This window comes from Passer domesticus, chromosome 3 (assembly GCF_036417665.1).
Source record: "Passer domesticus isolate bPasDom1 chromosome 3, bPasDom1.hap1, whole genome shotgun sequence".
NCBI classification, from domain to species: domain Eukaryota; kingdom Metazoa; phylum Chordata; class Aves; order Passeriformes; family Passeridae; genus Passer; species Passer domesticus.
In genome coordinates, this window is record NC_087476.1 from 62,491,352 (window position 1) to 62,508,082 (window position 16,731).

Consider the following 16,731-nt stretch of genomic DNA (forward strand, 5'->3'; position numbering starts at 1 on the left):
AGAGTGACTGGGCAAAAAAAATGACAAATAAAATTCAACAAAGATAAGCATGACGGTGTCCTGAGTGCACTAAAAGCCCTTAATTTGCTTTCAGTACTTGCTGGACGTGCTGTAGGTGTATCTGTCTCTGGCCTTTGTCTCTGACTGCTCCTAACAAGACTCTCTGGATGCACTCCGGACCTGCTTCTTGACATGGAGCCCAGACATGGTGAGACTGTATCCAGTCAGTGAGGGCCCTGTCCATGCTGGGGTCAGCCTGGCTTCCCTTCCAGATCTTCCTCCATCATGGGCAACTGAGCACCCACTGCTCCCAGCCAGGTGACAGCCCAGGGCACATGTGGATGTCCCAGCCTGGGTTTAATGAAGCTGTTGAGCCACAGGAAGAGGATGCATGGGTGTGGGTCCTGGGTGGAGACGGCCAGGGCAAAAGAGGGAGTAGCCAGGTACTCTCAAATTGGAAAAGAGACAATGTAATGGAGAACAGACAAAGGTCTACCAAAGGTCTGTAGGTGACAGGGAAAAGAGAGATAAGGAGTACTTGCTCACTGTCATCACTTAGTGACCCTTTGTTATAGAAGCCAGTTTCAAAGTAAGGAGAATAAGGTGGTCCTCCATACAGCAGGAAATGGACACTTGGCATTCCCTGCCTGAGGACAACTGTGGATGTGAAAGTTCAAAGGGAGTGGGCACCTAGTTGGCAGAAATCCATTGCAGACCAAATAAGCAAGCCATGCCAGCCTCAGTTAGATTTGCATTCCCAAAACGGAAGGAGTTGAAGACTTGGAGTTTTGAGGAAAAGTATCAAGTACACAGGCTTTGCTTTAACTCTTCTATTCCAGATGCCCAGATATGAACACTGGGCTGGTTTGACCCCATCTTAAAGTAACAGACCTACATCTCTTCCAAGGGCAGATGAGTATCAAGACTTTGTCCATAGTTATAGGAAAAAAAAATAAAATTCATACAATCTGTAATCTGAAAACCGACAGTTACTAGACATTTCATAATTTCTAGAAGACTCGTTTGTCTTACCACTAGCTACATGTCTGGAGAGTAAGAAAAACAACCTCAGCTCTAAAGGAAATCCTTTTTCAATCTGCTGTCTTGAGGATTACTATCCTTGTTCTTTTTGAGGATGTTGGCACCAAAGGCACTAAGGAAGCAGGGGGTGCTTGGCACTGCATGCCAGTTCCAGTCTTTCATCTAACAGACTATCTTAACATCAAAGATATCCTACCCTTTATTAACTGTATTTCTTTATTTACTTTATTTATTGCTGAAGAAGTAGGAATCTCTCCACAAAGCTCTGGGCACCCTGCCATTACCACAGACACATAGAAAGATTGTATGCACTTCAGAGAACCCCATTTCCTAGAAAAAGGGTACCTCCCCTCAAACCTCAGTCCACACTGAACCTGCTCATCCAGACTAAAACACTCCCCAGGAGCTCCTTCAGAAACTGACACTGCAGAAGTAAAAGCCTTAACATCTTTTCCCTTCATAGATATTCTCTTGTCACTCTTTTACTAAGAGTAACATTGAATCCTCTATTCCTAATGCCAAATGTTTTGTTTCCTATTTCCAACAGGACAACACAAACCAATCACCAATAAACTACAATTACATTGCCTTAAAAACAAACAAACACAAAAAGCAAACAAGCAAGCTCAACCCTCCCCTCCCCCAAACCAAACTGCACCCATGCATCACCCTGGAGAAAATACCAGAGAAGATGAAGAGGAAGAAATTATGTTTTTCAAGTAACCAGAAATTCCCCTGAAGTTATACAGAGAATACAAAAATGAAAAAAAAATCTTTCAAGTGAGAGGAGCATGCTGGAAATACAACAATAATTTTTTTTTTCCTTTTTATTATGAAATACTGTGTTTTGGTGTTACATAGGTTATACCAAACCAGGTTGCAGTTGTTTTAACTGCTGGATCGTTCAAAGGCTGCAATAAATAATTAAATTAACAAGGAATTTCTAGTCTGAAGCAAATTGCTTCATAGGGAAATAGTTTGATTACTCCAATCACTGTCATCTTCAGCTTCCTTAAAATGTCATAAAAATATAGTGGAGAACATCTTGATTAAGTGGGAATGTATGAAACAAGAAAAATAAAGAAAATTTACATTTTGTTAAGCAGACTTTCTGCTCTTCAGATGGGATACATTAGAATTCTAACTAAACATCTCTAAGAGTAATTATAGTTTTATCTACAAATACACAGTCATCTCAACAATATAAACCCCTCCCAAAAACAGACACCATTAGGGTTGCACAATCAAGGACGACTGAAGTTAGGAAATGCCAGAGTTAACCTTCCTCTGGCCCTTGAGCATAGATAATTGAAAAAAAATCTTCAATTACATAATCACATACTACTGTTTTTGCAGGATCTCATTCAGTGCACAGGAAGGACAAACCCCATGAAATAAGCAACTTTGCAGTATCCTGCTTTACTTCTGTTCTTCGATGTGTTACCCTCAACCTTGAAGTGATTCCAGTTCTCTCCTGAGGCATTATCACTGACTTCCTCATGAGCTCTTCTGTGGTGTTCATTAGTATAACATTTGAACCTTTCTCCAGCAGTTATTTTATTTAAAAAAATTACAATACGGCTGTGATGGAAGAAGTATTCTTAAACTCATTTTACAGAAGTATATCTGAAGAATATCAAGTTCAGAAAAATCTTCTGATGTTAGGTGTCTCAGACATGCAAGATCTAACTGGTGATTTGCAGCACTATATAGATGTTAATATAGTCAAAGACAGTTCCTATTCACCTCAGCTTCAATCAGCGACACAAATCATTCTATAGGTTTAAATTAGTGACAGAAACTGAGACACATTAAAGACAGGCATGAAATTCATTTGCTGAGCCATCCATAACATAAAATAGAGACAGAATTCAGTTTTCCAGCACAGCCTTCAGCCACCCTTACCAAGAGATCTCTTTGTAATCCAGTTTCTAATTCAGTGTACACATTTTACCTCTGGCTACACTTTAGGCAAAGATCTTAAACACCATGTTCATTTGCAGCCTCCTGGCATGTCTACCTTGTACAAAACTGATGGCCAGACACAAAAAGCAGGTGGCTTTGTAATACACCCTGCATGATCACTGTGGATGTGAAAATGGAAAAATCCATAGGCAAGCTGAATTCTTTAAGTCTGTTATTTCCTAATTACTGGGTTGACAGCTTTCTAGACTTAGTACTTTCTTTTATCTATTTTCTTACTAAAGTTTTATTCTGTTATTTGCAGTAAGTTAAATTTGAAAACTACATTTGTGTAACAATCAAAGGAAACCTTCCCTGCTGGTCTACCACACAGGTTTCTGACATTACAACTAAACTAGCAGCTGCTGATTCTAGATTATAATTCTATATTTCACTAGCTGAATCCCAAGCTTTTCCTCACCTCCACATAAGACAGGAAATTACTGCAAAATAAAAATACATGAACGTCTTACTCTTTGTCAGAATTGATATGATTAAAAGGTTGTGTTACTTTAAAGCAGTAACAGACAAGTAAGAGCCATTTAATAGCATGTGGCATTTCAGAAATAAACATACTGTGTCATAATTAGAAAAGATAGATTACAAGGATATGGCATTACCCACCTATAATTGGGAGCCTGGATATTTACTCAAACCTCTCTTATTGCTGCTGATAAAGAGGTGCTCACAATGAAAGCCACTATTCATTCAAGTCTCATAAGATATATTTTTCCATGACCAAAGCAGCCTATACTCAATAACATAATTTACTTAAAGTGTGGACAAAGTCTTTGTGCTCTGTGGCTGGATTTACAAATCTGTCAGCACACACAGGAGATCCACCTGCACAATCCAAATAAACACAATATTGGGTTTCCGTATGGACATTTGTCCTTAAACTTATACAAAATGTTAGTTCAACATGTGCTTCTGTTAAAGTTCAAGTTGTATCATAAACATATAATGTTCTAGGATCATTTTATCAAACATTTTTATAATTTATAGTAATTGCATATTTTAAAGTAACATCAAAAAACAAGTACCTTTATTTACGGCAGTACACAAGCACAGGGCTGATGCTACCTGCAAACTGTACATCTCCAGCAGTGATAATGATAACTAGTACTTGTTTAATTAAGAAAGCTTATGTTACATGGAGAAAAATAATAAAATACCACCATTATTATTATTTAATATTTATCTTATGACTTTAGGTGAGCAATCCTCTTTGAATTGCATTATAGCTTTAAAAACATAACAGGCAAATTGTTAATCTTACTGAAGGCTTCATATGTGTAATACATAGCATAACCCCAACAAAGGCCCATAAGGGAACGTATTTCCTAGATAAATGTTTAGACTGGGCATATTGGTCTTTGGTGGTTTCCAAAACTGTTGACAAATTGCCAAGTGTAGCCCAGCAGTGGTAGATAATAGTGCAGAATATCTCCCTGCTTCCTAAGTAACTGCTGCCTGAATGTATATAGCACCTCAGCCATACAAAGTCTACTTGCACAGCATTTGACTGTCATATTTGTTATCATCAGTATTTGTAGACGCACGTCTCAGTTTACACACCGACATCATAATTACTATGAGGAATGATATAAGATGAATAAATGGGGACTGTTGTAAGGGCCAGTATGAAAAATTGAACCACAAACATGAAGAGAATTAAATTATGACAAAGTATAAAGAACAAATTGCAAATACCACAGAAGAGCTTCCTGGCAAGGAAAAAAAAGTTTCATCAACTGCTATTAAGTAATTTATGTTTGTGACTCACAGTGGTCACATTTTGATGACCAGATTCTAGTTTAAGACCCTTTTGTTATTACAGCATATAATATTATTTTTCCATTCTGCTGTCCTTGTATAATTTTTCATACTAAATTCTGCAAAGGGAAACTAATGGAAATCTAATACGAAATAACACAAATTGCTAAAAGACATGATTTTCCTTTTTTTTTTCTTTTTAAGTTTGGCTTGATCCCTGCTAATAGAAGATGTTTCTTTGGATTTTCACATATTTCAAGTGAATGAACACAGCAGCTGATTAAGATAAGAAGCATTGTAGACCTCACCCTAAAGATTAGAACTCTGTCCAGGCTGAGCTGTCTTCTCACTAGAAACACGTGCACTAATGTAAAATAAGAGGAAAGCTCAAAAAATCATGCCACTATAATCAAAAGCAATTCACTTCAAAAGGAGAAACAAAACTTTCCTCTGTGCATTAGGATTAAAACCAGAGTGGATGACTGGATCCTCATGATATTTTAACCGACACTGACAATTACTGAACAACCCCCAAACTGATGCCGGAAAAAAAAGAGAGAGTGATAGAGCAAAAATGCTGGCTTCTCCTTGGCTCAGATTTAGACAGTGCTCAGAATATTAATTTAACACTGAATCTCAGGGAATCTGAGGTGCTCTGACTCCCACAAACGGTACCATGTCCCAAAAAAACCCCCCAGGAACAGTGCTGGAAGAAAACGGCTTTCTGTATCAGTCCTTCCAGAAGAGTTCGTGTATCTGAATTTCTTTCTGGAGATCAAGTAAATTCTTAAGTACCAAGAAAGGATTCACATGACATGGGGATTACACAGACAAAAAACAGAATACAAAAACCTCTTCCATTTCACTGGGTGAGATCACAGCAATCTGCAGACAAAACCCACAAGTTACAACACATAATCATTGCCAAGTGTACACAGCAACTCTTCTTTCATTCTTTAAGCCTTTTTCCTTTTTGAACACTGAACAGTGATGCAGCACCATGCAAATTAAATTTTTTAAAGCCATTGCTTTTTAAAGCAATTTGGCTTCCTCTGACATAGGAGCACTGCTTGTCCAAGACACTAACTTCCAAATAGTTTCTGTTTGGACATTTGGGGAGGGATTTTCCAAAGAGCTCCACAGTGATGTAACTCTGCTCTTATTCAAGGATAGTAAAACCTGCACTGACTGTGGGGGGACCCAGTAAAATGAATGTTACAAAATACATGATGGAACCACCAGAACATACACAGCTGAACAGTCACTTAAGAATTTCCTTATATTTTAGTCCAGAAGTTGTGCAAAAACTATTTGAAGATTAAAGCAGATTTGTCTTAATTTCCCCATTCCTAAGCATAAAAAAGCACAGCACATACCTTCTATGAAATTATTTCATTATTTTCTCAATCATATTATAGTAAGGTATTTTCCTTCATTTTCTCGAAAAGAATACTTAAGAAAATTAATGCTTTTAAGAGAACATGGCAAAATTTTTAAATTAATGTTGTAATTTTCTCCTTCAGACTCAGAATATTTATTACACCAGAACAATTATTAGGACGATAAGGCAAGATAAATGTTTTCAAAACAATAGCTTTAAAAACTGGACTCTTCTCAGCTACATTTCTGGCATCTGCTACATTCCATTGCTATGATGTGCTATTCAGAAAAGATTTATGCAGCCAAGCATTTTCTTCCTAATATTTTGAGTTCAGCTATTGATTCTATGATTAAATGGTCAGTAATTCAATTTTGTTAAGCTCTAAAAAAAGAACAACTTCAAATACTTTTGTTGAAGGTAATAGCCAAAGGAGTCAGTAAGCACAGGAGTTGTGTAAAACAGAATACTTGCATCACATACATCAACATTGCCAATAAATAAGGAAAGAAACCCACCCAAAACTAAAGACAACTATACCAGATATTATTTGTAGGTGACTTCTAAGTTACTAGATCTTGGCCAGAGATTTAGAAACTTATTGTTTGTTATTACCCATATGAAAAAATATGTGTGTATTTTATTAGAGAGGGAGTGTATACATAAAAAGATGTTTGCCTTTTTAATCCTCAGTAGTATCTTTTGATTGCCATGTGACACTGGAAGGAAAAATTTATTATTCTACCAATGCTACTTCTGACTTTTTGAGTTCCCCAGAGACCTTTCCAGGAATGAAGAAGGGTTAAATGCAATTCATTTGTATAGTAGTGAAATAATCACTTAACAATTCCTCATATTGCTATGAGACACACAGAGGGAAGGCCTGACTGGTGGCATTTCTGATATACAATGCCTTTGCCAGTTCCAATGGCAAGATTTTAGCAGAAGCACAACCAATTCAAAATATGATCAAAATACTAGGCATCACGGAAATGGTATACTGACAAAACCTGACTGGTCAAAGAAAAAAAAATACACTTTATAAACCAGTTATATAATAAGCTGTAACCAGAGCAGCTAGTGCACATCTGATGTACCCGGCTTACCCACGTGAGGGAGGGGGCCCATCATGGGTATTGTAACACTTCCTTTAAGTCCCTTTATCAGTCAAACAATTTTTTTTAAAAACTCCACAACTTCTAACTCATTGTATAAACTATGTAGTTTTTCAACACCAGCATTTTGCCCTTTGATTTTTGTGTGCATATTACCTACATACATGAAATATTATGGTTCTTTAAACCAAAGCTAAAGCCCAAGATAAGTTAATACCACTTGGGTGATTTGTTATTCAAAATATTGGATGGGTGGACACCCATACCCAGAATAAAATCTCTCCGTTATTTTAGATTTCATTGCAAAAGACACACGACTGCTCCTTTCTGTACTTTTAACAACTCATCAGACAAGTGATTTCAGGATTCTCTGTACACTTTCAGTTTCTGCAAAGTGCAGTATAATATGTGGCTATCGTACTTTGGATATGGAAGATATTTAGACAGAATCAGAAGAAGAAAAAATATTCAAAATTTAAACCCATTTATAGACTTTTCCTGTAAATACAAGACAATGAGAAAAACCAGTTGCCACAAGTAACCACACTAAAAAAAAAAGTCACAGAGGACTGGGTCACTTGTACAAATGCCTCTGTGATAACTTCAACCATGAGGTCTTTCTCTCCACCTAAAAAGCAAGTTCTGATTAAAAAATGCCTTGAGTTTCATAGTATGGATTTGTCACTGCACAGTTCTTAATTAAAAGAGCTCTGAGAAGCCAGAGCATGCATCTGAACAAAACAAACTCTGTTCAAGACAGGGAGCTGGAGTTGCAACTTTCTGTCTGACACCCGTTCAGAAGCATATTCATGAGTGAAAAAAGCTGGAACTAAAAAAAAAAATAAATCTGATTGCATTGTAGCCTTTCAAAAATTACATTAACTGTGTGACAATCTTTTCATGGATCTACCCTGCCAGGTCTTGCAGATATTTATCTCTGGAAAAAAACTGTACTGGGAGACACTTGGACTGCTTTGGGGATATCCAAAAGAAAAATGGTTTCAAAAATAGGAATTTTGTCACTCTTTGAGTAATTTATTTTCCAATACACAATTTATCAGTCTACAAGAACTTTTCACACATTAATTTCTCTTAAAATATGTCATGCTGACACTTCCATACAATATTAACTGTCTTTACATCTTAATTAATACAACAGTGGTTTTAGAGCATTATGCAATCTGAGTTACCACCGTAGTGGCCTCTATTGTCAAATTTGACTATTTGCTACACTGGAATTTGGACAAACCAGTAAATAACTGAAAATATGTTCAGAAATTACTGAAAATGAAATTCACAGAATGGGAATTAGTAAATTTCTTTGGGAGCTGAAATCTTGAGAACAATTAGCAAAATTGTTTCCAACTAACAAATTGAAAACAGTCAACATACTGTTCAAGCAGCTGTAGCCCCAGACAATAGGGAAAAAAAATAAACCAAAAAACTCCACAAAACCTACAACATGAAAAATCATAAAAGAAGAGCACAAGTTCACAGTGGTACCAAAAATATAGGAGTGGAGGTGGGTTTAGAGTGGAAAGTGGCTTGATCTTTTCAGAGACGGCAATTGAAATTGACTTGTGTGAAAGATATCTGGAGGCCAGACTACATAGGCAGACTTCTAACTCTGAATTGTACACTTAATTTTCCTGCACTGCAGCAAGAGTTAGAGCTTAGTCTGTCATTTACAGGAACTGAGCAGTCCAACAAGCACTGAACCCAGACAAAACAAGAGGGGTTTCTGGAAACCCTCCCTTCCCTTGATATGCATGCTTATATAATTATAGCTGTCCTCATGGCTTTATTAAAATAAATTGTATTATCATATCTAGGGCAGGAAAAGTAGTTTTGGTTCAACATATCACAGCAAGGGCTGTCCTTCTCCGATGTAACTTATCATTATTTAATATTTTTGTTAACTCTGTAGAAAATGTTCATAGTCTGTAGCTAAAATACTTTATTTTCCTCCCACAGCAGAGATATTTTTTCTCTTCCATGATGAGAGAAAGAAATTCAGAAAAAGTACATGTGAATAATGTAACGAGATGTTTTTCACACACAGTCACAATTTCCTCACTTTTTTTCAGGTTATTGAAAAATAAACATCATATATTTTTTCCTCATTTCAGTATTGTATATCTATCTCAGACATCTCTGTGTTGTGGTTGTGTGAAAATGTAAATGTTAACATTTCTTTATCAGAAAGTGATAACTGAGGCCTTGATCTAGCAAGCATTGCATGTTACAAAAAGCAAAAAGCTTGTGCAAAAAGCTTAAGCAATCCCAGTAAGTAAACAAATATTATGTTCTAGCAAAAATAATCATGGACGTTAAAATAAGCATCTAAAATCTGCAAGATCAGCCCTTCTGATTAATTGACAAATGCTGACTTTACAGTGGTAATTACTCACTTCTAAAAAGTCCATCAGGATATTAAATAAACCAATTTAATTACACAGCATTAATTGTGATACCTATTGAAATGCACATTACACAATTGCTAGGAACTGTATGTTATAAACTTTAACATAAAGTTAAAGGAAAACTTCTATTTCTAGTTAACACCTTCACTTCATGATACAATGCTCCTCACAATAGTAATCCACAGGAGAAAAACTGTGGTATTCTCAAAGACTCAGTTTTTCAATAAGACAGAAACACATCTTCTAAAATTTTCATTCACTTTATTGAGAGCAAGTGACAAATAACATAATTTTTTTTTAATCACATAATAACCTCTATCAGGGCAGCCTCTTGTAAAGCACAGTCCAGATGGCCACAAGTCATCTTGAGCCTATTTTTGGATATACTGCTAAGGTAGGTACTTTTATTATGTGTTGTGATAAATAGTATTGACAAATATTTAAGATTCTCTGGGTTATTTTTTTTATTATTTCTAACAGTGAAGAGAGAAAAGGAGGCAAAAATAAATTATAAATAGATTCTAAAATAATGCAGGTCGTAAATGTTAGACCTTCTATGACAGGTTTTTCTTGCTTTGAAGGCATACTGTTTATAGAGAGGTACATTATTTAGCCTTTGTTCCAAGCAGAGACCCTGTACAATGAGGGCAATTTCCACTTAGAAATGCCTGAGCACATTCCATATCAGTTTGGCTGTGAGGGCATATCAGAGGAGGGGGAAAATCACTGTGCTTTTAAGGCAGTACTGTCATGGTTAATGCAAAGAGGTTGAAACATTTAAGGAAGGGAAAAGAATTATCAACACCACCAAAAGATTACAGCTAAAAAAAGTAAACAGAAGTAATGAAGGGCAGGTTCCTGTGAAATTCATTTCAACAGTAATTTACTTTTATATTAACAAACTGTCAACTAGGGGAAATACAAGAAAGACAACTACCAACTTTTTCTCTGCAAGATTTGTATGAACAGAAATTCTAAACACATGCCTCAAGCCAGAAAAAATTTAGATATTAAACAGAACATAAAAGAGATAGCTTATTATATGTTTTGTTTAAGCTAAATTAAAATATATTTTAAAAAAAAAACTGACAGAGAAAGAGGAAATAATAAAAAAAACCTTAGAGCAATTCATTAAATACATAGATTCTTTCTGACTAATCTCTCAATTACTCATGATTTATGTATGCCTCTGTAAGGAAAGACTGCCAGACTGAATATTTTTTCCAAACTTTTTAAATTTCCTGATGTTTTCCATAACTTTCAGAAATAAGAATTTCCATGCCTGAGTCAGGGACAGAACTATCAGTCACATTTACCCTGCTCAGCAATAAATGCACACGCGCTCCCAGCCCTGGGATGCCATGAGAGGAGTTTGACAAAGCACCAGTAACAACTTTGTAAAACCACCCCCTGCTGTACGTGAGGATTGTGCCGACCGTCTGGGCTGATGCCTTGGCACTTGGATTCTTGCTCTGCACATGGTAAGAAGGAGGAAGATAAGGGAGTGTGCTGACAACCACTTCATCATTTGCCCACTGATAGGATCTTTGGCCCCTGTCTGGGGTAGGCAGCTTGAGATCTGTGGTGAAAAAACCACACTTCCTGACTTGGCTGTGCCAGATAAAGCCCAATCCATTTTCACTGTGTCACTAACTCTTGCTGCTAGTGCTGGTGGCATGAGCAGTACTTCCCACCATACTGACTTCCCATCTCTTATTAGGCTTCTGAACCCACAGATTCACCCTGAAATCCTCCCATAAACAAGGGAGGACTTTAATCCCTCCTTTATCTACACAGACACAATTAAGGAGCATAACAGAGAAAGATGATCTCATACCATGGATCATCATCAGACATGTGGGTGAAGGACCTGCCTTCATAATTTTTTTCCTCAATGAATTAAATACAGAAATTTTGCTTTGAATCACCACTAAAATTAAGATTCCGGGGGCTGTAACAGAATTTAAATTTACACTTTGGTGAGCTCCTGAGAATTGATTAAACTCCTCTGAGGACGTGGAAATGTGACACCAGTGCACTTTACTGATGGATGACCAAAGGACAAAGGTTCATTCTGGCATTAGCTACAGCCACAGTAATTTTCTGGTAACATCAGCATGGGGCATAATGCAGAAATAGTGTAGTAAGAATTATAGATGTCCTCATGGCTTTATTAAAATAAATATTTTTCACATTCTGAATGAAACAAAATATGGTTCTACAGCAGTCAAAACTTGAAATATTTATTGACTCTTATGTAATTATAAGTCTACTAAAGACATAAGAAGGTGAAAACTCTTATGAGGATGCTGCCATCTCCTCAAATGTTCAAGTGTTCAAAATTCTGAAAGTCCAATGCTGACAAGACACTCTATAACTGGACTGGAAAATAATCATGCAAACTGAAATCTGCATTTAAGGTCACTGAGAAAACTCCAGTTCTGCTCCTGAGTTACTATAGAGAGTGCAGACAACTCCAAAAGACAGCACAATATTGAAACAATAGACATTTTATTATAACAGCAGAAAACCAAAAAAGCAAGGGGGGGGACTAAACTGAATGTTTTTGTGATGTTACACACACCTGACACAACTGATTTTTCCTTTCCATACTGAACTGCAGCTTCTTTATGTCAAATAAATTGAAGCCACTGTGACAGGACAAACAGCAAAACAAATTTTTAGACACAGGAAAAGCACTGTTGTACTCCAAGACGTGCAATTTCCAATGGGTCTTCTCATTTCCCAGACTTTTAGCCAAAACAGATTCTACAGGACGATGATTAAGAAGGAACTATAGATATTAGGGAAGTCTGGAAATTATATAATGTATTTCTCAGACCCAGGGAAAGAGTACTGTAGATTTAAGCCATTTCTGGTAGATATTACTATACATTTCCAGGGACTGGGATTTCCCAGTCTTTCTTGATATCTATTTCACTGCTGTCTAAACCTTTTGATGAGATGTCCTCCCCTCATTTATCTTCTTGTAATTTAAGCCCACTTATTTTTGCCCTTTCAACTTGAAAAGATCAGTCTATCCTTTCTCACTGCACCTACCTCCATAAATTTTCTCAGTTCTTTCTCAGCATTCCCTCTTTTGTCTATTACTGACCAAAAAATCTTAGTTCTTTCTGTCTGCCTTCATTAGTCACATTTTCTAGAACTCTGTTCATTCCATTTGTTCTCTCCTGGGCTCTCTGAAATGAATGAAATGTACAAACAAACAAAAAGTTAGGAATATCTGAGTCTCCTATAAAAGCGGATTTAACTAATTCTGTTTAAAACGCCCTCATTCTGACATGCAGCCCTTTCACTGGAAGACAGGCAAGCTGTTTACAAGGGAGGCGAGACATACACTCATCACAGGGAAACTGAGGCACAGCTAAATGACCCACTTAAGACTATCAGGGACATCTACCTCAGACAGGAATGGAACCCTGAGAAGTTACTAACTGAGCTGTGCAGTAACTTCCCCCTGACCCACAACACATAACTTGAAGCCAGTGTGCCTAAACTTTATGGCTGATGAGTTCTTAACTAAAGTACATGCTATATTTTTATCATTTCTTCCTGTTAATATTTCTTTATGTTTCAAGTGTCACAACCCATCCATTGATTCCTTTGAGGTATCAGACCTATGCTTTTGAAATGCAATCCACTTGTGGACCTGCTTTTCCGTACCTTACCAATCTGTGGCTGAATATTCTTTCCACAGACCATCTCACTTTTGTTCTAAGTTTTCTGCTGTGTAATCCCTCTCCTAAACTTTGTTTCTGAAAGCAGGTCCAGTACTGTAGTTTTCTTCAAACTAAACTATAAAATTATTACTTTTGCATTTTACCATGTCACAGTGTTACTGATATCTTTATCCATATGAATAGCCCCTTAAATAATCCATAAAACCTAGACCTGATGATCTTAATCCCTTGCTAGTATGCAACCTCCTCTGGGCAAAGCTTAATAAGCAGCAATAGCTTTCTAAGCTTACAGCTCACTAGAGAATCTGGATGAATGTCAGGTTTTTATGAGATTTCTACTGCAAATTCAGTCAAGCTTAAGCTGCCAGAGAGATTATGAATACCATATGAATCCACAGCCAAAGTGACCAATACCTTTTAAGAACATGAAATAAAAAATGCAGGAGCAGCAGTGTTTCCTGCTTTGTCTGTCTTACTCTATTAGAAAAGTCAGATGAAAAGACTCCATTTTGCAGCATAACCTATGCTTTTACATCAACATAAAAAGAAATATGAACCCTGAGGGTCTACAGGCAAGTACTGCCAAATGACAGGTTCCTGTAAAGGTAAAAGTCTCATTTTGATTTCAGTTGAGTATTAACAGCAGATGACCTATCATCTCTTTCACTACTGAATAGCAAACTCTTTCTATTGAACCTGGGCATTTCCAGTGTACTTTATTTATCTACTTATGAGTCAGGCCAACAGGGAAATATTTTTCCATTTATTGAAAGTTTTGTAGATTTCAAATCTATTCCTGTGGAGGCAAGAAAGGAAAAGGCCCCACAGGGATGCACTTGAGATTGGAACACTTTGGTTGCTTTTACCATCCACTGACACCAATAATTTTATTGCTGAAGAAGTTAGCCACGGGCATATATGATTTTATGGAAGTGTGTCCTGGAGTTTGGCACAGGGCTTTTGACCTTGTTCAGCACCAGCACAGCTAGCCACGGTGCAATTAGCTGAATGCACGGCTGAATTTGTGGTTGGCTTTCTCTGTCCTCACAGCACACTGACTGGGACCTTCTGGCTCACAGGGCTTAGGTTGCTGTGCCACCTGCACTTTCAGTTATCAATTATCTGTTATGAAGAGAAATTAGCAAAGGATAATAACTTTGGCATCTTAGTGTTCTAGCCACCAGGTAACAGCACACAGCAGATGTAAATTACAGGAGGTTTTGCTGATTTACTTTGTGCTAAGAGTGGCAGCTGCATGGCCCAAGATCAAGTATGGGCCAGGAACACGAGGACACAAAATCCATCAGTCAATGAAGCCACAGGTGACAGCAGATCCTAAATGCATTTCTGGCTACAGTTTAATGGAAATGGAAAACACCTATTAAAGTGACATGAATATGGAAAGTGCTACTGCACAGTGACAACATTGTTTTGTCTCTAAAAAAAAGTGCAGGTTTAAAAATTAAAAAAAGCACTTTTTTTAAAAAGGAAAAACATTACCAAAGAAGTTAGAAGCCCTTTCTATATATAAACAATCCTTTTTCCAATGGCAAGCTTGTCAAAGCAAAACTACCCATCTGATACAGAATTAGCTGGGCACCACAAGTTGCTCCAATTTTCATATGCTCCAGAATAAACTCCAGACATCTTTTTTCCAGCAAAGCAGCTGGATCTCCTAAAATACTTTGCACTTCAGTGGTTAGGACAAGACATTACTAAATGAAATCTCTCATTCATATGTTTAAAGAAAGCAGTCAGAATGTTACATTATGCTGTGTTGAAGTGTCAACACAGATCAAGATGATGTCAAATTTAAACTCGTGATTCTTTACAGGGTAGAGTTATCTTACATATAACGTGCATATCTTACATATTGCTGAGCAATATTTCTATTATTTGAGTCATAAAAGCTTTTAAAAATAAGAAGCACACTCCAGATATTTCACCACTTCGAACTACAGAGAAGGGTTATTAAATACACAACCTGCAGGCACAAACAGTACCGTGAAAAATGGAAGAACTACACGATTACCCACAGAATTTCAATAACTAGAAGAAATTCAAAAGAGGTAGGCATTAACAAGGCAAACACAAAGAAAGAACAAAATTAAAGAATTCAAAGAAGAAATTCAAAGGGAAAAAATATTAACAATTAATAACAGCACAACTGTAAAAAATGGCAAAAATAAAATTCAGCAGTAGCAGAACACAGGAACCAAGCCATAAAATCACAAATAGCGATCATAATGCAACAATTTCATCAAAGTGTTATATTGTACAGAATTCAGCCATACATAAGCATAGTCCTTGGTCATTAAAACTTTGTCTCCTAGATCATTTATTTATGCAAGAAGATAAATTGCTGACTTACCTGCTTGCTGCATGCATATAATATATGTGGTAAACAAGCAGAGACAGTGATGCAGCTTCCATTTCCAGTGATAGCACCACATTTCACTTCCATGAGACATCCTGTGGGAAGAAAGAAAATCAACCAATTCAGGGAGTTTTACAAGACAAGAAAATGAGGAAGACTGTTGTCAGTCAAACTAGTAACTTGCAAAACAGTAAATAATGTAGCAAAAATTATGGATGGCCCTAGTACTGCTTAAATGGAGACAAAAGTCTGCTAAAAAGGGTCAGAAATTATGTTGCCTGGTTCTTAGCAGACACTAAAATGGAAGACTGGTCAGCATTGGGCTTCTAAGCAGATAGATGTGGGTTGCATTTTAGTAAGAGAAACAAGAAGCACTCTGAAAGAGTTAAGTTGTAGGGTTTTTTTGAAATAGGAAATTTTACACATATAAACGCATTTATTCTATTTAATTATACATAATAAATACATCATTGTTATTCACTAAATAATGATGGTAGATGATAATCTGCCTCTGCCATTAACAAAGCTTTCCATTTTTCAGTTCTAATATTTTGACAGCTATGATATCTTCTGCTGACAACTTTTATGAAAATCCTGAAACTTTCCTTGCCAAAATCTAGGAGCTCACCTGTGCTGCCAGAGGAGTCAGGGACATCCTGATTATTTCATAAAATAAATGCAGTTATAGAAAAGTCTCTACCAGTTACAGCTGGAAATTAAATTTTTCTTTCCCTTGCAGACTAGAGGATATTTAACGGCTAAACCAAAATGCTTCCTCCATTGTGGGCAGAAAAGGAAGCAAAGCTCTTAATAAACTTCTTTAACTTCTTTAGACCTTTAATCATGCATCCAAAATGAATGGTGTTCCACTACATTCACATCTCATTTTATTCAACAAGTTAGCAGCAAGCAAAAGGAAGTAACAAGTAACGAAATACAACATGCATTATTTTGACCA

At 36.7% G+C, this 16,731-nt stretch overlaps 1 protein-coding gene across 5 annotated transcripts in view; it reads right to left on the reverse strand.

The window, feature by feature from the left end:
• Window positions 1-16,731, reverse strand: part of ADGRG6 (adhesion G protein-coupled receptor G6) — a 110,764-nt gene that overhangs the window by 88,901 nt on the left and 5,132 nt on the right. For all 5 annotated transcript variants that reach the window (XM_064413501.1, XM_064413499.1, XM_064413500.1 and 2 more), the window contains exon 2: window positions 15,768-15,868. In XM_064413501.1, the coding sequence (XP_064269571.1) occupies window positions 15,768-15,868 (101 nt within the window). The remainder of the gene's footprint in view (window positions 1-15,767; window positions 15,869-16,731) is intronic.